The sequence below is a fragment of the Molothrus aeneus genome, chromosome 12 (assembly GCF_037042795.1).
Source record: "Molothrus aeneus isolate 106 chromosome 12, BPBGC_Maene_1.0, whole genome shotgun sequence".
NCBI classification, from domain to species: domain Eukaryota; kingdom Metazoa; phylum Chordata; class Aves; order Passeriformes; family Icteridae; genus Molothrus; species Molothrus aeneus.
The window spans coordinates 3,625,247-3,650,311 of record NC_089657.1 but is presented as its reverse complement, the minus strand read 5'-3'; the positions used below and the strand labels follow the sequence as shown (position 1 = coordinate 3,650,311).

Below are 25,065 nucleotides of genomic sequence, written 5' to 3'. Positions count from 1 at the left end.
GACTGGAGGAAGCTGTTCAGCCTCCCACCCGTGTCATGGCCAGCAGGCACATATGTACAACAGCAGCCAAAAAACCCCATGTGAATAGAGCCTGGCACAAAGGGGAACACAAAACACTGGAGAAAGACATCAGGCCACACAAAGGAACCTCAGCACAGCAAGAGACAGTGGGTAAAGTATTCTGGCTCTCTAAAGGACACAGCTCCTGGGGTCACAGACTCCTGACAGGAGGGAGGAAAAGCTCTCCTGCACTAAATGCATACCTGGATTGCCCTGGTCCCAGCTGCCCAGATTGCAGCCATCAGCCAACCAGTGGTTTCCCCAAAAACCCTTTTCCCTCTCCTTCATCCCCTTCTGCTTCAAGGAAGGTGTGAAAGATGGAGAAAACCCCAGACTTAGAACAAAAATTCAGTTCTAATTTCACCTTGGAGAGGCTGCCATATGTATCAGAGTGGCTTGTAAAAGCTCGGACCTGAAGAACAAAAGCATGCAAACCAGGCAAATTAAATTTAATTTTATTATGGAAATGAAAGCAATAACAGAAGTGACAGCAGGGTGGATGATAAGCTCACTTAGCAGGGGGATCAAATGAAGTGATGACATGTCATTATGACCTCAGGGGTTAAAGATGCAATTTTCCATCTGGCTGCATCTGGCTTTTCAACAGAAATGTTGACACCACCTGCTGAGATTTACCACAAGCTGCCTTCATAGGTCTTTGTCAAGCTTTTGTTACCCAAGTTAACATTTACTTTTCCCTCTTTTCTGATAAGTTTGGCTGAGCAACATGCTCCCTTTCTTCAAAACCTAACAACACTTAAAAGGATTTACATGCCACCTTACACAATGGATGGAATTATTAATAGTCACTCCACAAGCAGCTTGGAGGGAAATACTGAGAACCTAGAAAGCAGGTGAAACTGTCTTTAAAACTGCAAGCAGAAAGAGGACATTTTAGCAACACTTGCTAGTATCTTCCATTGTCTAAGACATTTTGGAATCTACTTTTCTCTTAGTAACAGGCACCTGAATAAAGTAATTTTTTTGGAAAAAAAAAAAAACTCTAAAAAAAAATCCTTAGAATTCCAGACCTAGCTTGTACTCCCCATCCCAAATTGACTATTAGCCACCTGTGTGTGTTTTATTCAGCATCTTCATAATTTCCAATTCCAGACAGACTGTGCTTAAAATAAATCAGCTTTTGCCAGCCCAGTGACACATTCACTTATTCATCGAATTTACCCACAGCCAAACTATGATCTCAAACCAAATTTGTAATCAGCTATTGACACTCTGCTGGCTATAAGGATTTTGTTTCCACATGGCATATTTAAAAGCTAGTACCTACCAGGGGTGTTTCTCTTCATCTGGAATGGGACTGAGTGCTGTCTTTCACTGGATATATCCATTATGGCTTTGCCAGTGCCAAACTTTCTTCCTAAACCCAGAGATCTGTTGCCAGCACAGGTGAGCTGAAGGGCTTGTTTCCAGCTGCTTTTAAAGTGCCCAGATTCTGCACTAAAAAGAACCTGCAGTCTGTTTTAACTGTGTAAACAGAGACCCCCCACCTCCACCAGGAGTTTGTTGCTTACAGGGCAAGAGGAGAAGAAAAGCAAAACCCTCCATGGATTTTGAGATTATCCTCAGCCACAAAAGGACAGGAGGAAATGGAGACAAAGGAAGTTAATGAAGCCTGATGGAGCAAATAATAGTTAAGAAGCAAAACAGGGGAAGTATCCAGACTGATTGGAGGTGGAAATAACTTTAACACTGAAAGACCACAGTAACATCTATAAACACCTTCTCCCTCCCAAAACTCTTCCACCACAACAGCAACTACAGAACCACAGAATGGTTGGGGTGGGAAAGAAACTCAAAGCTCTCCTCAATCCACCTCCCTGCCATGGCAGGGACACCTTCCACTGTCCCAGGCTGCTCCAAGCTCCATCCAACCTGGCCTTGGGCACTTCCAGGGATCCAGGGGCAAACACAGCTGCTCTGGGCACCCTGTGCTAGTGCTTCAGAGGGAATTCCCAGAGGGATGTCACAACCCTCATCCCTGAAAGGGAAGATGCACCACACCCTGCTCTGCAGGTGCCTCACCTTGGGGAGCTGGGACCCCTTGCCTTGAACAGACAAATCACCACCCTGTCAAGGTATGTCCTGAGTGACAAGTGAGCTTAGCTGCTCCCTTCAACGTAAAGGAACAAAACCAAGTGTTCCCATTCCCTGTGCACTTGCTGAACTTCAAACACTGCTGAACTGCACAGCAATAACTGCAGCATATGCTTAAATGCTGTCCTGATTCAGGCCTAAAAATAGGACTGGGTTCTGCAGCTCCTCTCTCTCTCTCTCTCTCTTGCTCTCCTAATGACAGACAGCCATTGTGCCATGTCACTCTGACAATAAGATAGCTTAATTGCCCTCTTTCCAGCAGCTGTCACTTCTGCTTAACTGGGACATAATGTGAGAGTCTGGGAGGAAATGTGTTAATCTATCAGTCACTTATAGCTACTGTGCATTTTCCTGGGCTGGATTTAAAGAAAACTGGGTTTATGACTGACTTGCTAGTCATTATATTCATTGATATGGGCAGCAGAGGTATTACTGCCTAATGACTCATTTCTCTGTGAAAGATCCATGAAATAACTTTCTCCTTTATTTACTACACTTTTTCTACTCAACTTCAACCTGAATTTCCCCATACCTGGTGAATTTCCCACACATTTCAGGTGTGGTTGAAAAAGGCCTCTTCAAATTTGACAGTGTAAAATGAAGTGGCTGTTTCAGGAATTCAGCAGAATCAAAATATTTGGAAACTCCTGTAATTGTTTTAAAGCATTTTATATTTTATATATATTGTTACCTATAGGAACAGAGTCACTGAATGCACACAGAGAATAAGAACCAACATCTACAAACCATCATGAACAGCTGTGAACTGATGGTCTTTAATTCTCCAAGAAGGACTGCTAAGGTCACACCTCAACATACCAGCCTGTGCAGGCTGCCTCATTCCCCCTTCTGATCACAATTATTACCAAATTCCCTCTATATCCCCTTCACTGTCTTGTGCACTTCAGATATTTTATCCCCCAGAGTCTCCTGGTAAATACAAAGACTATTTTAGCCACTGGTTCAGGAGTCTGCATTGCTGTATTAACAAATAGACAATGACTTTTTTTTTGTGTGTATATTAGTCATGCCTACTCCAACTCACACCTTTTGTGGCTTTCAGAGAAGGCTGTGAAGATATAAGGAGGAAGGAAAAATAATACAAAAACCAGAGTAAATCTGACAAGAACAATATAAAGCTTAGTAAGATTTGAACCTGCAGGTTGCTTTAATCATTTAATCCACTTCCCACTGTTTTCCTACTGGTACTTTTGGTTTTAAGCCATTAAAACATGCTGGTATTCCAACCAGTCTGGCTGCAAACTAGCCAAAACTCTGGGAATAAGCCATGCTGAGTCCATTAAAAGAACACAGGTGAGACAGAAGTGCAGGGGTTTTGTCTGGAGGTGGCAAAGTCCCTCTTTCCTCTCAAGCAGTGGAAGCCAAAGCTTCCCACAGTGCCAGGGAGAGCTGCAGGAGCACAGAGCACATGGGGATTTGTGACACTTCTTCTGGTGTTAATAATCAATTGGTGCAACTGCTACAGCCCATAAATCAATGCTCCATGCAGCTGGGAATGCTTTGCATGTGCTGTCAGTTGTGAACTGGAAGCTCCTTCCAGCCTTTATCCTGAAGTTACAGAAGTGCTACATAAACATTTATCTTCATAGGAAAGATCACAATAGAATGAGAAATCCCCACAAGCTGGTTTTTTCCCCCAAAACCCCTATTAATATATTAATGGAAATTCACATTTTTACTTAAAATCCAATTCCTCCCTCCCTTTTCCAATGGCATCCCTGTATTAAAAAAAAATGCACTGAATGCCTTTGCTTCTGTATCAAGAATTGCTGGACAGACACAGCTACTAAATGAGAAAACTGATCATATTCCCACATATAGGAGACAGAATTTATTTTACTGATATTTGTTCACAGATGAAGTATGCTAAAAACATGTCCCACATCAGCAACTACTGAAGAACTTACTTGACTTTCTGGATCCAGATGCAGTAGTCTGTAATGAAGAGATCATTAAGGATGTAAGCAGGGTCACTCTCCATAAAAATCTTGTGAATGTCCAGCAGACACTTCAGCACTGCAGCTTTCCCTGGAAACAGATTTTTGGTTTTGTGATTCACAAGATATTCACAATAACAGATCATCTTTATCCTCTCCCACCTGAGGGTTTAATAACCACAGTATCCACGACCTCCTTGGAAACTGGGCTTGATTCCCAGGCTGGGAACAGCAGCCCTGTAACTGTGTCCTCCAGCATCCACATCCCTGGGGATGGGGAGCCCTGGATTCAGCAGGAATCTCTGCAGGACCAGAGCCTGCAGGCCCAGCCATGCGTGTAATTCTCCACAGCTGAAGCAGCCCCTTCCCCCAGCTCCTCCCCTGCTCCAAACTGCAGCACACACAGGCAGGGCACTGTACTTAAAAAGAAACAAACCAAGCTGAAAAGGAGCTCACAAATAACAAGAAGTTATGGCCCAGCATCTCTCTCAAGAGGAGCATTTTTCCCTTTGTGCCTGCACAAACACCAGTGCTGGGAACACACAGCTCACAGCAGGGCCAGGCACGTGGAACTGGGAGAGGCAATGGAAGGATTACCTAAGAGGGCCTGGAATTAGGGAGAACTTCTCCTACTTCTGCTAGTCACAGAATAGTTTGGCAAAATGAAAGAAAAAGCTCACTTCATGTTCAGGAAGGAGCTATTTGACACACAGTCAATAAAGACATTTTTAATCTTTTACTGTATTCTCAGTCCACAACTAGAAAACCTCCCGTTGTCAGTTTGAGTTTTCCTTCCTATGCAACATTCCAATTAGCTGGAATCTCCCCCCTTAGTTTTCTGATGACAGTTGCTAAAGGGTTAAGTGCTGGAACACTTAAAAAAATTATTTTCACCGTTTAATGGTGGGGAAAAAAACCCACATTCAAATGAAAACAGCCACCACTGCAAATGGAATCTAATAACCCTCTCCCAAGAGGCTGGCTCCTCCCAGGCTATGAAACCTGAACAGGGATGAAATTTCATTTTACAGATTTAGAGGAGAGGGGAAAAAAAAAAAAAAGAAACAAAAAAGATCAGAACTCCCCCTGCTGTTCAAGCACAAAATTTGTTTGCTTATTTGTAAGTAATTCCATGCTGAAAAAAGATACAGCCAGAAAATGAAAGTTTAAGGGGAGGAAGATGGCAATAAGGAGGAGGAATGGAGAGAGCAAAAAGCCATGGCAAACAGAACAGAAAAAGCCCACTGGTTTTGGAAACCAAGTCAGCAAAGAAAACCTACAACCCCAAATATAACTAATAACTTTTAAATTGTATCCCCATCAATGCTTGTCAAGCATCACTATTTTGACTAAAAAGAAGTGTGCTCTTTCACAAAGAAATGATGTGTGGAATTAAAATTTTGCTGATTTTTTCAGGTTCCAGCTGTCAAGCTGTCAGCCCAAACCATTTCCAACATCCACTCCTGTTACTCATCTGCCAAGTAACAATGTACATCAGTGAATGTTACAGTCATTCCCAACTAAAAATGTCTTTCTTCATAAATTCAAAGTTTTGGATTACAGTATCTTGATGGGTCTCTAATGAGAGGCTGCAAATCTTGCCAGACTTGAAACAGGGAATCCTGCATCAGGCAAACTATCAAATGTCTGCTTTCAGAAGGTGGGCCCATGATATTTAGCAGTTTTTGCATAGTTACAGCTCTGCATTATAGCGATCAATAAATAAACTGCTCTTTCTGTGCAGATGCTACTTCCTTATTATCCAGAAAACCCCACTAGTTGTGTTTAAAATAAAAAAGCTTCCAATGTGTGTAAAAGCAAAGTCAGAGAAGGTGTCTGCAAACCACTGGATCCCTCTGGAGCTCCTTGCTGAGAGAGCTGCCTGAACAGACTGAAACCTGAATTTTACACACTCAGAATCCAGGCCTCTTCCCACTGACTATTTCAAAATGAGGATAAAATTTGACCCCAGCTCTGTATGTACCATTTGATATGATAATCTGATTTTATACCATCATGAAATTCTACCAGCTTTCATCCTGTGTATTTGGAAGGAAAGTTTAAGTCATATATCTCTATTTTACATTCTTTTTCCCCACAGACTTCTATGTATTTTTCCACATTTTCAAGGAGGAGCATTCATCTAAAGATAAACTGAACTTTGCTGTTCTTCTCTCTTTTTAATGGAACAGTATTCTGAGACACAAGGAAAGAAATCTACAAACTTTTTAATTGAAAATATCCTGGTAGTAACTTACCCAGTCAGGCAATATTTCACTGGATCACTGAATGTTCACTGCAACACCATTTTCCACTGTGACATTAAAATAAAAGCAAATTTCTTACCTCACACGAACTACATCCTCCTCAGGAAAAGGCTGCCAGCACTGCATCACAGAATTTTCTTTTTCACACTTATGAACAGCAACATAAGGCAGTGCAGATAAGTGAGGAGGGACAGCATCCATCTTCCCCTTAAAACTTCACTCCCTGACTGATATAATGTCAATGGGATTTTCAATCAGCAACAGTTTTTGGCAATATTAAGATTAATATTGCCATTTGTGTGGGTTTTAAATCCTGCAACTCACAAGCATTTAAAATAATCCAGTGATCCTTCTGTCCAAAAAATAAATCAAATGCTTTTCTCAAAGAAGTAACTCACGCTAAATAGAGAAGCTGCAGGTAACTTGAACAAGGTATAAAGATGGTTTGTACAACTTCCAGTCCCTAAAGACTCACCCAGCTGCAGAATCATGACTGTGTCACTGAAGGCACGTGTCACCAGCTCAAAATGCCTGTACAGGGGATAGCACAGCACTCTCCTTCCAAAAGATACCAGGACATCATGGATGCTGGAGAAACTCTGTGTGCATCAGGGAAAAATCTCCATTAGTCTGTGTGCTTGTTTGTTTTTCTTTAAGGAAAAAAGCCATAGCAGAATAGGAAAAAAAACCAAAAAGCACATTTTGATTTATTATGCCTCTACTCTAAAAATCTGTATTTGAATAGATATGGAAATGTACATGTTAAATAGAAACAAGACACTGCACACTGAGTTTGCATGGCAAGATAACAGAAGTCCTGTACATTTTAGTGGTTTGGGGGTTAAAAAAAAACAGAGAGAACATGGGAATAAAACATCTCAGTCAAGACTTTGCCATCCTTTAGATTAAAGCAATAAATTACATCTGTCCCACATTATTACATATATTAAGGAGGAGCTATAAAAAGCCTTTTAAGAATAAAGGAAAATTAAATCCATATGATATTAACCAAATACATGTGTACATGTAAGATCTCGAAAAATGATACACAACTCTGCTTTTCATGAAAATTCTAGATATTCAAGACAGGGATAAATATACCTGCCTGGGGAGAACAGTTCATTGTCCTCCTTCATGAGTGAGGAACACCTAATTTACTCAGGCCAGAGGCATTAAGGAGTTATTAAAGACTTTCTTAAAAGTGATTTCCCTTCCAGCTTTCACTTTTCAAGACAAAATGCTCCATTTATTAATGAATTAAAAAAAAATACCTATTTCATCTTGAACTCTCAATCTATTAAAATTAATAAAAGCACTTTGCTGACAGCCAGCATTTCTTTGCATTCTGTGACTTAGCTCAACCCATTGTTCATTTTAATGGATCACCAGCAAGCATTTAAATCATTTATGGTTTGTGATTGAATATTTAGAGGCTAAGGTGTGTTCATGTCATGGCCAGGAAAATGGCAGTCAGCTCAAACAAACCAGAGCTGGGGCTTTTTTTTGGTACAGAATGATGAAAACTCCCAGCCCTAATGGTTGGTCTAACAGAGATAGTTATTAAGAGTTTGGTGCCAGGACTGTGAGTTTTCTAGGTGTGAAATACACTGTTGGCTGCACAAGAACTGCTCTATCATAGGGCAAGCACATGCAGAAAACTCCTTCACTGTGTTAAAAAAAAATATTGTGAATTAAGACAGGGCTTTTTTACCGCACTCCTTTGTAACCTGCTACTGCAGAACTCAAAAGAAAACCTGCTGTCACCAGACAAGTTATAACTGAATGCAACATTCAACACTAGTGGAAGAGATTGAAGGACTGGACCCAGAAATCCTGTGCAGTTTCAGTTTTGATCCTGCAAAGCGAGACTGGGCTCAGCAGACTCAGCTCAGAGCTGGGACAGGCCTTTCCACCTTCCTGCATTTTAAGAATTCATGGGTTTCAGGCCAGGTCCATTCCTTTCCACCCCTAGCTCTGTAACAATTTCTTTGCACAGGCCTGGGTGCTTTCAGTGAATAACCTGAATGTGGAGAGATGGAATTCAGGCTTTCCTCTCATCTCTGCTGGTTCCAAAGGATGTGCAACAGCTCAAACAGGGAAGAGGCACTTGGACATGGTTTAATGGTGAATGTGGTGATTGTGCTGGAAATGGTTGGACCTGAGGATTTATAAGGTCTTTTCCAACCTTTATTATTCCAAGAGTAAGGCTGAAAAGAAGGGGACAGGTAAAGCAATACATGCCCAATAACTTCTGGAGCCCAGAACCCAATTTCTGGCACCATTAAAAACAGGATATACAATTAATCAATCTTCAATCCTAAAGGAGCAAATTTGGGACAGAAACAACACAAAACACCAAAAAAAACCCCAAGTAACCCAGCAAAAACACAACACAATACTTTTACCTTACCTCCAGCCAGCACAATGCTGCACTCAGTTTCCTGATGTTCCAAGATGATTCAACCTGATTTTAAGAGAAGACTGTAAAACAAGTATTATCTAATCCAACACTGCTGGCAAACTATTTAAGATAAGATTCTGGCAGCAATTTAAGAACATTTGTGAATAAGAAGCAGTAATTACATTATGTGCATTGAAATGGCCACAGGACAGCATTAAAAATTATATTGCAATGCAGATGTTAAATAACTGAGTTGCTTCCCATAGTAGCATGATCCAGCTTATGCACAAAATCTTTAAAATATAACAGCAATACACAGAGAAATGGTATTTTAGTGGAATTCTGTCCCTTTGCACAAAGCAACAGAGACTTGAATCAACAAAAGCCAAGCTCAAATGCCTTGTTTCATGAAAACAGCTCAAGACTTTTGGCTTGCAGAGAGGGTCCTGAAGCCAGCAGTACATGTAAAATGTCATTATTCTTAATATGTGACAGATTCATAGCATTTGAGTGGAAGTGTGGTCCAGTGGGATGACTGGGGCAAAAAGCCAGAAAGCCTTGATCTATAATCCTGGCTCTAGTAAAGATTTGTGTGGCCTGAATGTCTTGGTTTTCCTATTAAATAGGAATGAAAAAAAAGGGCAGGGGGGAAAGGAGAAAAAACCCCAGTGTGTTTTCCACACACATCATACAGTTACTGCAAAACCAATAAAGAATTGCACAACTGTGGTCCTGGCAGATTTGCAATTCTGTGCAGCTCTAACATGCAACACAACCACAATCCCAGATTATTCTGGTGAATCAGCAGGTCTGGACACTTTGCTTGTCATGCTACAGTCCATGCCCTGTGTGTGAGTCTGATTAAGCCAGAATGGCTTTGATTACATGTGCCAATATTTTGGTTAAAAGCATTGAAAACACATCTCCTTGGTTCATATCAGCACAGGAGATGTGAGGCACAGAGTTGTATCTGGGAAGCAATTCCAAGAGGGCAAGCTATCCACACAGAACAAAAAAGAACAATTACTTGTTAAATTTGCCTAAACCAAGATACAGAAATCAGAACTGCACAGAATTGTCTGGAATCCCTCGCTATTCCACATCTCTCCCATTCCAATGCTACTGCAGAAGAACACAGGTATTTAGAAATCCTAGTAATCCCCATGTGCACCAAATCTAGAGATATAAAATCTCACATTTTAACTTCATCACCTAAGTTTAACGCCTGGGAATAAGTTCATGGTAAAAGGTAAGTTTCCTAAATGGCAGTAGAGGGTCCAGCACTAAGTTCCTAAAACATGTTATATTTTTTACTTTTATTAACTCACATTCTTGTCCCCTTCATTGACACGGATCTCGTAGCAATATGCCAGAAGAATATCAATTAATCCAAGATAGACGTGGCGACGGCTCCTTTTATCCAGAAGAAAAGATTTATTTGTGAACTTCCTCATCTGTTCTCTCTCTGCCTCAGAGAAGACAACTATAAAAAGTAAAAGGATAATTGATTATGAATTTAAAGCTGGCACATTCACTTTAAGAGATGGGAATACTACCTCAACAGTGTCTTTAAAAAGGAGCGTGTAACTAATCAAAAGGCACCAATCACTCAAGAAAAAGCCTAAATCACTCTTACTTTCCTTCTGCATTTTTATTAAGCTCTGATATATTCATTTCCATGTCAAGCTCCAGCACAGCACTGCATGTACACACTGATGATTTTGACCCTCCCCAGGTGCCAAGGGTTTCTGTGGATGCCTGGATATCTTACACAGGGACAAATGCACAATCAGGATCCAAGTAAAATGAGGATCTTAAGCCCACAATTGTATGGGACAAAAATCCAGAGGCAAGTGGCAATTAAGAAAGAGTATGGCAGTTCTAACTCTGTTTTTTCTGTTCATGCTAAGCAGGTCAGTATCACCCCTTGAATCACAACTATACATGATGTATCTCTATTCTATCAGTAAATTTCTTTATAAGTTGATTCTTCAGTGTAAACATGAACCACACTTCACTTTTAAATACCAAAGAAACCCCCAATGAAATATAGCAGTAAAGTTTTGTTCCTTTAAAATTCAAACTCTGAAGCATCATAACATCTACAGCTGGACCATAAACACAGAAATTCCAGGTCTATTACAAGATGTAGACTAGACAATTCCCAAAGGTAAATGTTACAAGATGCTCCTTAAGTTGCTGCAAAGTGCCAGGTGTTCTAAATAAAATATCTTTCTCTGAGAAAATACTTCAATGCTGGAAAAAAAAATTCTATCAATTGCCTCAAGTTTTTGAAAATTAATTATCCAAGCCTGAAACTCATTATTAACATGTCCAAACCACCACCTACTTTGTTTTCCCTGTACTTCCAAGTACATGGTGTGAAATTATCAGAACAATTAAAATTGTAATTACATTTCTGCTGTACTAAGCCTGTACACTTTTGTACACTTACACTGCCAAGTTTTAGCTAACAATCTGTACCACAATCAGTATTAATCTGATGCAAAGCAGCACTTGCTGCTACTTATCAAGTAAGCTAAATTGGCAAGTTTTTTTGTAACTTTGATTTAAAATTGTTTTGTGTATTTGCCAGTGGCAAAACCATGCCAGAATATAAATGTGTGTTAATATACCCACATCTAAAGGAGTCAGACATTCATCTCACAAAGTTTCTGACAGATGAGACTGCAGACATTACCTTTACATTTTAATCACCTCTTTTACTTGTTTTAAGCTGGCCATTGCTCATGTTAAAAAAGAAGATACTTCAAATTGTCCTCCAGTAGCAGTGTCAGTGAAGCAGAGTTTAATCTCTGAGGGGAGGATGAGGTCTGACAGCCAGAGGGTGTTTTGTTACAGCCCTACTGCTATTTTACACTGTGATAACACCACTTAAATCACTGGGAGATCTGTATCTCCAGACTCCTATGACACTTCAGCTCTAAATGTGTTAGGGGCACTTAGATAAAATGTGCTGGACCCACACAGAGAGCTGACTCAGTGGGCAGTCAGGAAAGTACAGCTCAGCAAGCACCTCTGATAATCTGCTGCTGAGAGCATAGCCTCACTTTCTGATCCTGTCAAGCCAAGTCTTGAATCCCACAGCTCTCCCAAAGGGAAAGAACTGAGCAGAACTGAACCTTCCTTAACTTTTTTTTTTCTTTAAACTGAAATATTATGTCCCAATTTTAAGGTTTTTAAATGTGTGCCTCTACCCCTGTAGGAATCAGCAACATCAGATGGAGAAGGCAGCAGAGAGCAGGTTAGTCAGAATGAAGTTAATTATTGATATTTATCTTGCCTTTTAAAACCTGAGATACTTTACAGTGGAACCTAATCATTAGGAGTCTTTTGTGAATAAAAAGCAGAATTTCCTCACAAATAACAAAAACTGCTCTGCAGCAGAGCCAGGAAGGAACACAAGATGCAAAGGCCTGAAAACTGAGCAAAGCAGGTAGACAGAAATTTGATAAAAAAAGAAAAGTAATCCATGTTAAACTTATGAATCCACCAGTAATGGCATATATTTGAGCCAAGCCTTACTGAAAGGTGGAACTTTGAGAGGAAATTACTTCTCTTTCTATAAAGAAATAAAAAAGAGAACAGTCACTGTAAGCATGAGAGGTTTCCCATGGACAAAATAAGATATCCTTGGAGCATATAAATGCTAGATTAAATACATATGTCAGCCTGAGCCTTTGAAGATTATTGTGTTGCCTAAAGAGGAGTTTTTTACAGTAGTGCAATTGGAAGTAGAATAAAAATGAACTCTTAACCAAGCTGAATGTGACTGTTAGAAAATACAAACCCTTTCATCTGGAATCTGTAGAAGCAAGACACTAATGTAAACTTCAGCAGCAGCAAGGAAGCTTTCCAAAAATGTTATCCCCTCATGGGAAAGGCTGTGTAATTAATAAGGCTTTATGGAGTATTACTTGACTTGAATGAGACATTTTAAGTGTGAACAAGAGAATGCACAGTAAGATGAACAAAAAGGACAAAAAGAAAAGACACTTGGGATAAGGAAAAATTTTAAAAAGGCAAAATACACAAACCATGCACACAAGCTGGAGAAAAAGTAAAAAGGTCAAATAAAAATAGATTCAAAGTAAGGACAGAAGAGAGATGAAAACTTTAAATGTTAATGAGAAGAGATGAACCAAAAAGAGAAAAAAACTTGGTAATGAGACATTAGAAGAACTTGATGATGTAAAAACAAAGAGAAAATAACTAGGGATAAATATAAGAGCAGTAATCAACCAAAGAAAATCTTCAGTTAATTGCAATGTCATGCAAAAAATAAAAAAGGCCATCTGTACTTCTAATTACTTCTTGCAGCCAAAGACATTATAAAGACAAAAGTAATCAAGATTTTGGTTCCAAGAAACCAATAAAGATAACAACTGAAAAGACATCAATGTAAATCAGGAAAAGGAAGAAAAAAAATAATTCTCTTTATTCAGTGTTTCTGAAAAAGAAAATAAATTTTTAAAGAATCTGCTAATTTTTATGTCTCTTTCCCACCATAAACTCACTTTTACATTTAACCTGAGGAGCCACATGTCTTCATTCAAAACCAAATCCTTCCTTCCCACAGGACAGAGAGGAATTGCTGATTAAGTGCACCATTCCTTTGGCTGGGTAGAGCAATGTAAACCCCCAGGGGACACGTCCTGCTGATGCCCAGATCCCAGCTGGAACAGCCTGGAGCACCCCCTGCCCTTCTGCAGTCCCACTCACAGGAGACCTTCAAGTAGAACCTGCACTCCCTCTCATGGTGGTTTCCTTCACCACAGCTCACTCAGGGATAGGAACCTCCACTGATTTCAGTCACTTATCCAAACAGCACAAATGTTACCAAAACTGAGGTTTCTCCAAGGAAAAGGGTGGCTTTGTTGGCATTGACATCACCCAAACTCCAGACTGCCCTTCTTGGTACTTAAATTTCCTCAAGATTCACAAAACAGCATGAGCCTCTCCACTCAGCCCCATGAAGGTGAGATTTTTTGATCAATCTTAGGAAATAGGTGTCTGTTATAACAAATGGTTTGGAGCAAAGATGATCCTTTATGAAGTCCCTTTTTCTGGATCCTTTATCAAGTCCCTTTTTCTGGATCCTTTATCAAGTCCCTTTTTCTGGATCCTTTATCAAGTCCCTTTTTCTGGATCCTTTATCAAGTCCCTTTTTCTGGATCCTTTATCAAGTCCCTTTTTCTGGATCCTTTATCAAGTCCCTTTTTCTGTGTAATTTCCATTAGCAGGCTCGCCAGACTTTTGAGGAGTTTTCCTTGTTTCTGACCCTAAAACCCAACAACAGACATGTTTTTCCTCAGTACCTCAATTTGGAGGAGAAACATTCCTTATCAATAAAATCATCCAGTAGTTCTTCATTTTAATTATATTCCTTAAGCCAAGCAAACAGGAGTAGTGTTTCATTTACTAAGGAGTGAATGGATAAAAACAAACAAAGGAAGCCCTCATTATTGTATTCTCAAGCCTCTTGTACCTTTGTCCACTGCTTTTTAAATCAAGTGTTTATGATGGACATAATTAACAATTTCAGAGGCTGAAAAGACACCAGGAATGAAGATCAGATTACATTCACAGTAAAATACACAACATCTATCCAAAGTCTATTTTTCTCCCAGAGAAAATGGGGAAGTGCAGGTATTATCAGTGCACTGAGAACCCCTGGTGAAGGGATTATCATCATCTGCTTTAGGAATATCAGATTTTCATACAACATAGGAAATGAACAAAGAACAATAGGAGAAAATGCACAATAGTAACTTGCAGTGCTCTCTGTAATCACTGTGTGTAGGGAGGCAGCCTCAGTTATCTGCTAGCAGTGCTCCCACAAGGTCACCTACTCACCCTGGAACGTCCCTTTAGGTTTCCAAATGGACACAGTGAGTTTTCTTTCTAAAGAAGTTTCTGAGACACATAAAGTAATGTAATAAAGTAATAAATATTAAATGTAATAGAGAAATAAATTAACTTGAAGAACAATAAGCTATAACATGGCATCACAGCAATTATCATTCAAGCAACAGATGTGTGTATATATATATTTTTATATATATGTATATTCTCACCAAATGCAGGACTGTCATGTTCCTGATGACTTCCTCCCTGCAAGGCTGTCATCTTTTTATGAGCATCAATCCACCAGGGCTTGTACTTTAAAAGATGCTTAATAGCTTCATCTTCAAAAAAATCAGCTCTAGGGAAAATAAAAAGAACTTTCATATGCTATTTATTTCAATTCATATTATATGTGGGTAGATATTAACACATCCATAGAATACATCTCACTTGGCCCCAGGTTATTTTCCATGTCAGAAATATGTTCTTTGACTTTAAAGCAGAAAATAATAATTACCTAAGAAAACACAATATTCTCCTGTGTTTCAGTATTCCTTCCTTACCTCCTCCACCTTTCCTGAGCCACCCAGAAGCCCAGGAATTAATGAGCTTGCAGCATCACATGAAGCTGAACCAACCTGATTTGTTCTGAATGCAGCTGAAGGAAAACACTCCAAAGGCTTCTCAGACAATCATTTTGTTGAGCAGCTCTCCCACTTAAGAGCCAGGGAATTTTTTGGGAGGAAGTCATGCAGCTGAAGGGTAAAGGTGAAGCAGGGATGGGGATGGACTTGAACAAGGACATGCAGCAGCAAGGTGGAAAAAGAAGAGTTGTACATGAATTCTGGAAGAGAGATCACCTCCATCTCAGCACAAAGCCACTGTGCTAAAAATCTCAACCTAGTAATTCTGGGAGGATTTATCCTAAAGGATTCAAGTTCTAAGCCTCCTATTACCAGCTGAGCTTTTTCTTCAAGTCAAGCAATGGTATAAATACTGAGAATTAAAAAAAAAAACCTCACAGGAAATTTCTCAATACCTTCTTCATCACCACACAAAACCTAAACACAGAATTTAATCTGCTTCCCTCTCACACTGACAGATTTTTTTTGTTGCCTCCCTTCAATGTCAAAGCAACTTATCAGCCAGGGTACACTTTCCTCAAGGCCAACAGAACAGTTGTTTTGCCCCCGTTTCTACCAGAGCTTCTGTTCTCCTCAGGAAAACAACTTTTGTTGAAGAAAGGCTGGTATCATCTGTTCTGAAACAACCAAGACACAGCCATTAAACTAAATGGTGTAGCTCTACCAGGCCAGAACACAGAGTCTAAAATTGAAACTTGAAATTACTGCAATTTGCATCCCATTAGAGGTTAGGAACTACTTCAGTTCTAGTGAAATGTAGTTCAACAAAGCTCTTCTGCTTTTTGTGAGTTACAGGAAGACATGAGGATGTCTCTGAAATATCCAACTGAGGAAAAATTCCAGGTTTGCAAAGTTACCTTCTGAAGCAATCCAAAATGGGTTAAGCCTTCCTGTCCCCACAAAACACACCACAGTACTAATTCTCACTGAGGACTACCCTCTTCTCCCACCAGATCCATCTTGCAGGAATCAATTATATTAATAAATCTCATGGCTTTCATTTATTTTATGTACCTGAACCTAAGTTGCCTGAAATATTTCAACATGAAAGGCACAAAAATCATTTTCACCTCACTACATGGAATGAAGCATAAAAGAAACAAAGTTTTGGTTTGGACATTTTCTTCATTCTGCTGTAAAACAAGTTTCACATAATAAAGGCAAAAAAACAAAAGTAGCAAAGACAAAATTTTATAGCTTCAAAACTCAAATTCCCCCTCTTAGACAAATGTGGCTTATTAATCCTTTCACAAGGTGAAAAAAAAGTTCTGATTTTGTCAACCCAAGATGCCAGCAGGGAGTGGCTGCTCAGCTGCTGAAGAGATGAAGTTTATGAAACAAGGTTCTGCAACAGCTGACAGCAGCTCCCCTTAGACACAGAGTAATTAAACAATTAAGTAACCCCAAAACAAACGAGCAATGTTTTGTGTCAGTGTCAAAATACCCACTAAGGCCTGCTCTGATGAGACAAAAGGAAAGCTGTTCTTTCCAAAAGTGATCTTAGGCCCAATCATTTGTGAGAAGGGAACGTGTTTCAGAGGTACCTGGCCAGGGGAAGTTAATCAGGACTAATCAGTACTCACAGGTAATGGTCAGGCTCAAACTTGGCAGCCTCAGCTGCCAAACGTCTCCTCCTCCGCTCCTCTGCAGGAGTCTGGTCTGGATCCTTAATGTCAATAACGTCACTGAGCTCATCCTGCACATGGCAACAAAATTCTAGAATCAAGCCTCTGGTATGGCACACAAGATTGATTCAGGAAGAATTTGAGTAGGATGCTTATCAGAATTGCACTGAAATCCCTAGAAAAGCTTCAATCTCCAAATTCAGGCTCCACTATGCAAATAAAACATCAAAATTCCAAGGAAATGCAATTATTTGAAGCTCCTTAGAACTCGTGATATTATCAAGTCTATTCAGGCCATTTTATCATAAGACAGGGAGGTTATTTTGCATTATGACAAATTTGCAATGTTAAACAAAAGCACACAACCCCAACAAAGACAAGATAAGAATCACACACCATTTGTGACTTTTGAGAACACTCTCACTCTCTGAAGTGGCTGTACATTAATAGGCAATTGCAGTGCCCTTTTAAACATCATTAGGTAGTTATTTCCCATCCCATTTTCTGATGGGAAATGTATTTCTTCACAAATTTCATGGTAATAAAGCAGCATTCATGTCCAACCAGAATGTAAATACTTTATTTATAAACAGCAATCCTGCTCCAAGCCCTGTGAACACTATAATTCATACAATAATAAGTTAGAGTTACAAAACTGAGTTGCACTTTTCAGAAGCTGTTGTCTTGTGAGCAAGGAAGCCCACACAGTTACCCAGAGCTTCTAGGACAGGAGAAGATGAAATGCACCCACCTGCAGCCTCTGGAACACCCCTGAGCGCAAATTCCCAAATCCATAGGGGTGCTGCAGGGGTGGGGGGCTCTCCTCATAAGGAATCTGTTCCATTTCCCAGTCAAATTCTTCTTCATTCTCTTCACACAGCTCAGCAGAGGCAGCTGTATCTACAGCATGGTCAGAAAAAGAAAATTATTTCATAGAAAATACTATTTCCTTGAAAGGTTTATTGTGCTGCTGGTGTTTGCCTTTCTTAATTTACTGCATCTTTTAAGAAATCCCACTCAACACTGGGTCATACAAATCTGCTTCAAACTCCACAAAGCCTGCTTCAAACTCCCCAACTTTCAAAAATGACCATCAGGAACACTAAATTTTAAGTGCACTCCCTTAGACTGAAATACATCTTCCACTGAATTCAACCAGATCAGCATGTGCTGCTAAGAGAACCCTGACAGAACCTAAGTGATGTTATCGATAATTTAAGGCAGGAATTGAAAAATCAGAGACAGCCAAGCATTTTTGTCTGTTAAATATTGCTGTTAAGCAAGACATGCAACAGAACCTGTGGTTTTAATTAGCTTCTCACTTGACCTAATAGTCCAGTTGTAGTTTGTAGAAAGCAGAAGACTCAACTGTGTGTGTGTTCTACAGCCACTAGAGGGGTACAAAGCCCTACAGAGCATCAGCATTTTTTAAGAACATTTTGAGCATATTTTGGAAAGATTTAAACATAACCAAACCCCTAAAGTTGACATGTGTATCATCTGCAACATTTTTATTTCTGCTCCTATCCATACTTTTATTTATTCACACCTTTCTCATACCTTGGACTAGTCAATAATGAAAATATTGTACTTTTCTACATGTATCCCTCTATAGATCAATAACTGTTTCATTACACACATGTATCATCTTGTATAAACTAGATTGATTTTGTCATACCCATCTCTTCTACCAAAGGTTTTGCTGATCTTGATTTCTTTGGTGCTAAAAGCGATGTCAGCATGTCCAGCCCCTCAAAATATTGGCCAGGAACCTCCTTGGGCAACTGAATTGTAAAAGTACCTTAAAAAAAAGTGGGAATACAATTATTGCATTAAAATATCTGAGACAGGCAAACATGCATTATTGCTCTGTGAGAAAGGCTCAGAGGAAGTAGGACACATGCAGGTAACATTTTATTTTTCAATGATCCCCGTGCATGTTTTTAACCTTATTTTTCATAAAAATTCAGGATTTTAATGATAAAACATGAAAGAGAATATTTAACTACTTGAAGTCTCCTGACTTACATTGTATAAACACAAACCAACAGAAGAAAGCAAGCTTTATTTAATTTTTAATCCTTACACCAAACAATCCACAGAAGCTACATTCACCAATCTGATTATTGTCTTAAGCCATGTAATAAAGGTTCTGCAAGCAACAAATTTATTGCTTTACCTCTTTTTTTTGTTTGTTTGTTTTACAGCATAAATTACTGGAAATAGCAACATTTTTTGACACAGATACCAATACCTTCATCTGTATTGTAAGATGCTTTTTCTCTGCCATCCTCTACAATTCTTCCAGGAAGTGTCAATCTGCAGGCAAAAAATGAGATGCCTCACTGAAAGCCTGACTAATTCTGCAAGTTAATGTCTCAGCCTATAAAAATGTAAGGCACATTCCAAAAGCAGCACAAAGGACTTAGCTACACTCCTCTTCACAGTAATGCAATCCATGCAGCTCAATCCCCCTGGATTCCTCTCTACAAAATTTACACCCAGAGAGCTGTCTGGCCATCTACAGTTAAAAAGCCATTGTACAGTAAATTTAGAAAAGTATTTCTTTCAACTCCCTTTAACATGATTTAATGCCTAGGAACAAAGAGGCCAGATCCAAAAAAAACAAATCTTTGCACGAACCGAGCTGTCTGTAGTCAACAGAACAAAAGCTGCAGATGAAGAACATTCTGAAGGGACCAAAATTAAGTTCATTTCCTACTATGAAGATCAATTTTTGAAAACTTTTTCCACTACTTGCCTGAGAAAATATGGCTTAGCATAAAATTTGAAATCTTCCCCTTCAAAGTAAACGTCAAACTCAGAAGCTCTGGCATAAGGCACTCTGATTTTTACTGTAAGGAAATCCGGGTCCTGGGTCAGTTCAAAAGCTGGAGTTATCATGATGAATCCAGCAGGAAAAGCAAACACTGCCTGTGTGGCCCTGCAGAAACAGGAAAAGAAGAAAAGGATTATTGTAGCTTTCAATTGGTGAGAGCAAGTGATGTCTCTCCAAAATTCTGTAAGAACATTTCAGATTGCCACATTAATTATCCTCCCTGTGCTCAAGAAGAAAACACTGATGGCAACAGCAACAGCATAAAAGTGTTATCAAAAACATGAAGGAACCACCTCTCTGCACCTTAATGAAACAAATGAATGTAGAGCTGCAGTACAGGAAAACACCTGTTACATGCCACGGGAAAACCACATTAAAATTCACTCCTAAAACTTTCCAGCTTTCCCTAACTGTTATTTATAATTTCACACATAGCAGATCTTAGACCTTTACAGTTCTCTAGTGAACTGAACACAAACCACTATTAAAAAAATCCTAAAAACAAGTAATACTTCCAAAAAATAGAGCTGTGTTTTGTAATTCACACACATATTAGCCAGAATATGAGCAACAGATTCAAGGGCAGTTTAGGTAACATGCCTCAGAACCATATGTATGTATACACCTGGCATGTGTACATATTTAGCACAAGAAAAGGAATTTATATAGTGCTATTTACCTAATATACAATTGTCTGACCTTTCAATAGCTTTTCATCTCATGCTTAATTTAGAACCCAGTTATGGATTGTTTGGGGATCTTCTGTTTGTTTGTTTTGGAAGGTGTGTTTACAAAAGGTCACACAGTTTTGGAAATTAGCTTTTTAAACCAAAACTATTTTAAATATTTAAACAAATATAACCAGAACAGAACTATTATTTGGGAAATAACTACTTTTCACTCACTTTCAGTTACCTTTACTTAACATATCCCATTCTGATAATTCTATGAACAGCCAGAAATCATTAACCATTAACAAGGCTAAATTAACAGAGCACCCTTTTTCTCATATGGGTAATTAGCCTTATTTAGCATGTATAAAAAATATTAAAAGCTCCCATTTTACCATATCACCTGATTCCAGGGTTAACATTCCCACCCATTCCAGGCTGAGAGGCTGCCAGGTGTTTTAAGGAATTCTATCTAAACAGGACACACCTGGCTCGTAGAACACCTACACCTGAACACCAGATGCACCTTCCTGTGGATTTTCTTCTTCTCTCAACACCACAAGCACAGCTAAGAGGCACCAAAACCCCAATAGCTCATTTGGACTCTCAGGGATGACTTGCCAGGGTGCATTTTTATTTTCCCCAGTCAGAGGTCCATAATTAAACAGCAGCCCCAAAACCAGGCCCAGCTCTCCCTGCCCTGCGCTCCTGCTGCACTTGGAGCATCCCTGGCTCAAATTAATCACCCCAAACCCCTCCTGGGGGGGGGGTCCTACACAAACCTCTGATATCTCACAGCTGAGGGACCACTGGGACACAACACTCAGACACCAGATATCCCAAATAATCACATCTCCCAGCCTCTCCTGTGCACCAGGGCAAGGCAGAGGGAGCAGGGCAGGGTCAGGGATGGAGCATGCGAGGCTCGGCATTGAAACACAGAATTGCTCGGTTTGGGGGGGCCTGGGGACCCCTCTAAGGCAGGGTCACCTGGAGCGGGTAACACAGGAACCCCGGTGGGCTTGGAATGCCCTCGGAGAGGGAGACTCAACACTCCCGGGCAGCCCGCTCAGTGCTCTGCCACTCGCCATGCCAAAGTCCTTCCTCACGTTGAGGAGAAACTTTCTGTGTTTCATTTTACGGGCGCTGCTCCCCGTCCTACCGCTGGGCACCCCCGAACAGAGTCTGGTCCCGTGCTCTGACACCTCTTGGCGGTATTTATGTACGTTAATCTCATTTTTCCCTTCTCCAGCCTAACCAAGCCCAGCTCCTGCAGTCTCTCCCCATCAGAGATACTCCAGACCCTCCATCATCTTTGCTCCCTCTCCTTCCTGCACTCAGGAGTCCAGAACTGCACACAGACTCCCGCCGGTGCCATCACACCAGGCCACGCGCCGACCTGCGGCCGTACCCTCCCTCAGCCACCCAGCAGCGGGCCCTGCAAGGGGACAGAGCCCTCGGGGAAGGCGACTAGCAGCGGGAAAATCCCGGGAATAGCGGCGGGAAGAGCCCCGGCCGTGCCCGCCCGCGTCACTCACTGAGCCCCGCGCCGCTCCGGCTGCCGCTTCCCGCGCCCGCCCGCACCGGGGCAGAGCCGCGCATGCGCACACGGGCGAACCCGCCCCGTTACGGGCGCTCCCTTTATGGCCGCCCCTCAGCGCCTCCCACCCCGCCCGGCGGGCTCTGCCCCTCGGTGTTTATAGCTCTGGTCTTTTGAGGGAAACGTGTAGAAAGTCAAAGATCTGCTGCACATTCTTGCTGCCCGTAAATTTGGTGGAGTTTCCTGATGTTTGCAGGAGCTGTTGGAAAGGGAGTGTTTAGCAGGCAGTACGGATGTGGGCAGTGTAAAGCTAGGTCGTTTAGGGTGAAAATCATAATCCGTCGTCTGGACAAATGAAAAGAATGAATTCTTTCCTGCGATTGCATAAAACATCGTATACAGACTGAGCATATTTTATTTCAGCAGCTGCTTTTCATAAAGAAGTGTGGAAATTGAACTCGAGTGTGGAAATGGAACTCGAGTGTGTTGGGGAGATGGTTGTTTCTTTTCTGTGACACCACTGGTTAATCCAGCACTATTCCTGTGCTATTTCTGTTATGCTTACACTCCCCTGTCTTCTCCTTTGCTGCAGATAAAGTGCAAGATGAGTAAACAGAAGAGTGACCCCACAAGCACTGTCAGAGGAGGAATTCCCAATCACATAAAGCTCCTCTAAGCTACTGGATTAACGCAAACACTGACAGGGTGAACAGTGGACAGATCCTGATGGATCAAAACAAATACAGCAGGAAGGAGAACAGGAAGATCCAATAGCTGTAATTTATTAAAAGTAATAGTAATTACTTTTTAAATAATTAAATGTAACATTTATAAAAATTTTATTTGTTTATTTTTAAAAGGTGTAATTTATTAAATGTACCACCTAATGTAGAATTCATCTAATTTTTCTGCCTTTGGACCATGAGAGGTATTCTGGTTCCAGATAATTCTCTATATTTTAAAATGCTACTGACTGTCTTACTACCCCCTCTGAAATGCATTCAAATATTTTTTCCTGGAGGGCAAAAGCATAATTATGTAACCTCGCCTAATAAATTTTTCTTTCAAAAAAAAAAAAAAAAGTAGACAAACAATTCTGCACACTGGAAATCCACTGAATATGTACTGAACTGAACCAGCAGTTCAAATACTGCACAAAAATTAAATAATTTGCTTCAAATAGATAGTTCTCCCTACTGGTTTAAAATGGATGGATGATTTTAATATTCAGCCTAAACTTCCTTGTATCCCAGTTTTTCTCGTGCAGAAATTGAAGATGTATGGCATATAAAAAGCTTTTTTTCATGTTAAGAAGTTAATGATATCTAATTTCAGATGCTGATTTGTTTTGGACCAAGGCCTCAGTCATGTCCTCAGAAACTTTTGATGCATTTCCAGAGAACTTCAGCACTAATTAACTTTTAGACCTTACAAAGTAATCTGCAATAAGTATATTGGACAGGAAGCTGGATTATGAACCAGTAGGCACCATCTTCTCTAGATAAGTTCAAATTTGCAGGACAAGCCTGTGAAAGATAAAGAAGTTTCATCTGACAATGAATTCTTGTCTCACTGACACTTTCCAAGACCGCCTCAGAATTATATTTTTAGAGCCTAAGAACTCCTAGCCTGTTCTTTTTTTTTTTTTTTTGTGTGCTAATACTTTCCTTGTAACAGAACTATTTATATATTGATTTTAGTGAAGAAAGTGGTGCATCAGCCATTCTGCTCTTCCATCCAAATAAAGGATGAAGTAGCATCTCTAAGCAATGAGAATTGCTTTCTTCTGTAAAATACACACTGAATTTTTTAGAGCTGCAATGAAAAAGTTTTATTTGGAAATGTACAAAGATGCATCTATTAGTGCATCTCTGATGAAGGGAATTTGGCTGGCATGTATTTAATGGAGCACAGAAGAATTAAAATGCATTTTCTACAATGTTTTGGGCTAGTAATTAGGACAACTTGCTGTTTGCTTGAGAAATAGAAACATGAAGCTTTGCAATTGATAAGCACAATTGGCTCTACATTGCTAATAATAATGAGTAAATCTGGCAACCTTGGAAATGGTAATCCAAAACAAAATTACTAAAAGGGCCTAATTGATACATCTGGAGAAGAAAGTGATTGTATTGATGATACAAAAATCAGACATTTGAACAGCTCGAGGATTTCAACCACTGGTACTCTTTTTCATTAAGTATAAAGTTTGGTAGGGTTTTATTATAGTCTGTATATTCTTGGGAAAGAGCATATGTTCATGCATTGTGGTTTTTCTGTAGTTTCTCATTTAGTATTGCTACTTTCTCTTAGCATGAAGTAATTTACGTTTTCATATCTGGCCACAATCTGAGTTGGATGAAACTCTTGAAAGAGTAGTTGTTCATTGCATTTGGACTGATGCTGAGGCAAAGTACATTTTGGGACACCACTGGCGAAGGCATGTGGTGTGAGCAGTGTAAAATGGACTGTAATTTACATTGTAATGTGACAGCGTAAAAGGCTGCCCAGTTCCACTGCCAAGTGAATGCCAGAGTCCCTTCAGTGGCTCCATGAGGGATGCAAAGCTCCTCCAGTACTAAACTTGCAGGGCTCCACTTTCCCTTCTCTCCCCTTTGGTGTCTCCATTCTTTGCACAATTTGTACTCCAGCTCCATGGGGCAGCAAGAGTCCTTGTATTTCTGTCACTCTGTACATTTCAAGGTCCATTTCTGTTATTCTGTACATTTCAAGGTCGTAAATCAGATTATGACCCCAAGCAGGATATACCTCTGTGAAATTCAGTGTTGTGATTTCTGCTGATGTCCCACGGCAGACTGGCTCGGATGGGTCACACGGGGACAAAGCCACCCACAAGTGAGTGAGCGCCTTGTTCCTCCTGCAAGCATTCATTGCACTTTCTCGTTTGCCTGTCCTCGGTGCGGATGGAATGAGGAGTGCGCGCTGCCTGCAAGCGATAAACCGGGGCAGCAAGGCGGAGGGAGGCTCGGTTTCCCCGTTAGCACCGGCGGAGGAAAGGCGCTGTCGAGAGGAGCTTCCCCTCTTTCTCCTGATCACATTCACGCTCTCGCAGCACT

The 25,065-nt window shown here is 40.3% G+C and overlaps 1 protein-coding gene across 2 annotated transcripts in view; it reads right to left on the bottom strand.

The window, feature by feature from the left end:
* The window catches only part of SHQ1 (SHQ1, H/ACA ribonucleoprotein assembly factor), a 38,589-nt gene extending 16,559 nt beyond the window's left edge, over positions 1-22,030 (bottom strand). For both annotated transcript variants that reach the window (XM_066558050.1, XM_066558051.1), the window contains exons 1-11: positions 21,987-22,030; positions 19,700-19,882; positions 19,193-19,257; positions 18,617-18,739; positions 17,690-17,838; positions 16,897-17,009; positions 14,900-15,027; positions 10,130-10,284; positions 8,811-8,864; positions 6,876-6,999; positions 4,104-4,224 (exon numbers count right to left, since the gene is read on the bottom strand). In XM_066558050.1, coding sequence (XP_066414147.1) covers positions 4,104-4,224; positions 6,876-6,999; positions 8,811-8,864; positions 10,130-10,284; positions 14,900-15,027; positions 16,897-17,009; positions 17,690-17,838; positions 18,617-18,739; positions 19,193-19,257; positions 19,700-19,842 — 1,175 coding nt within the window. In that variant the 5' untranslated portion in view covers positions 19,843-19,882; positions 21,987-22,030. The remainder of the gene's footprint in view (positions 1-4,103; positions 4,225-6,875; positions 7,000-8,810; positions 8,865-10,129; positions 10,285-14,899; positions 15,028-16,896; positions 17,010-17,689; positions 17,839-18,616; positions 18,740-19,192; positions 19,258-19,699; positions 19,883-21,986) is intronic.
* Positions 22,031-25,065: the final 3,035 nt, after the last annotated feature.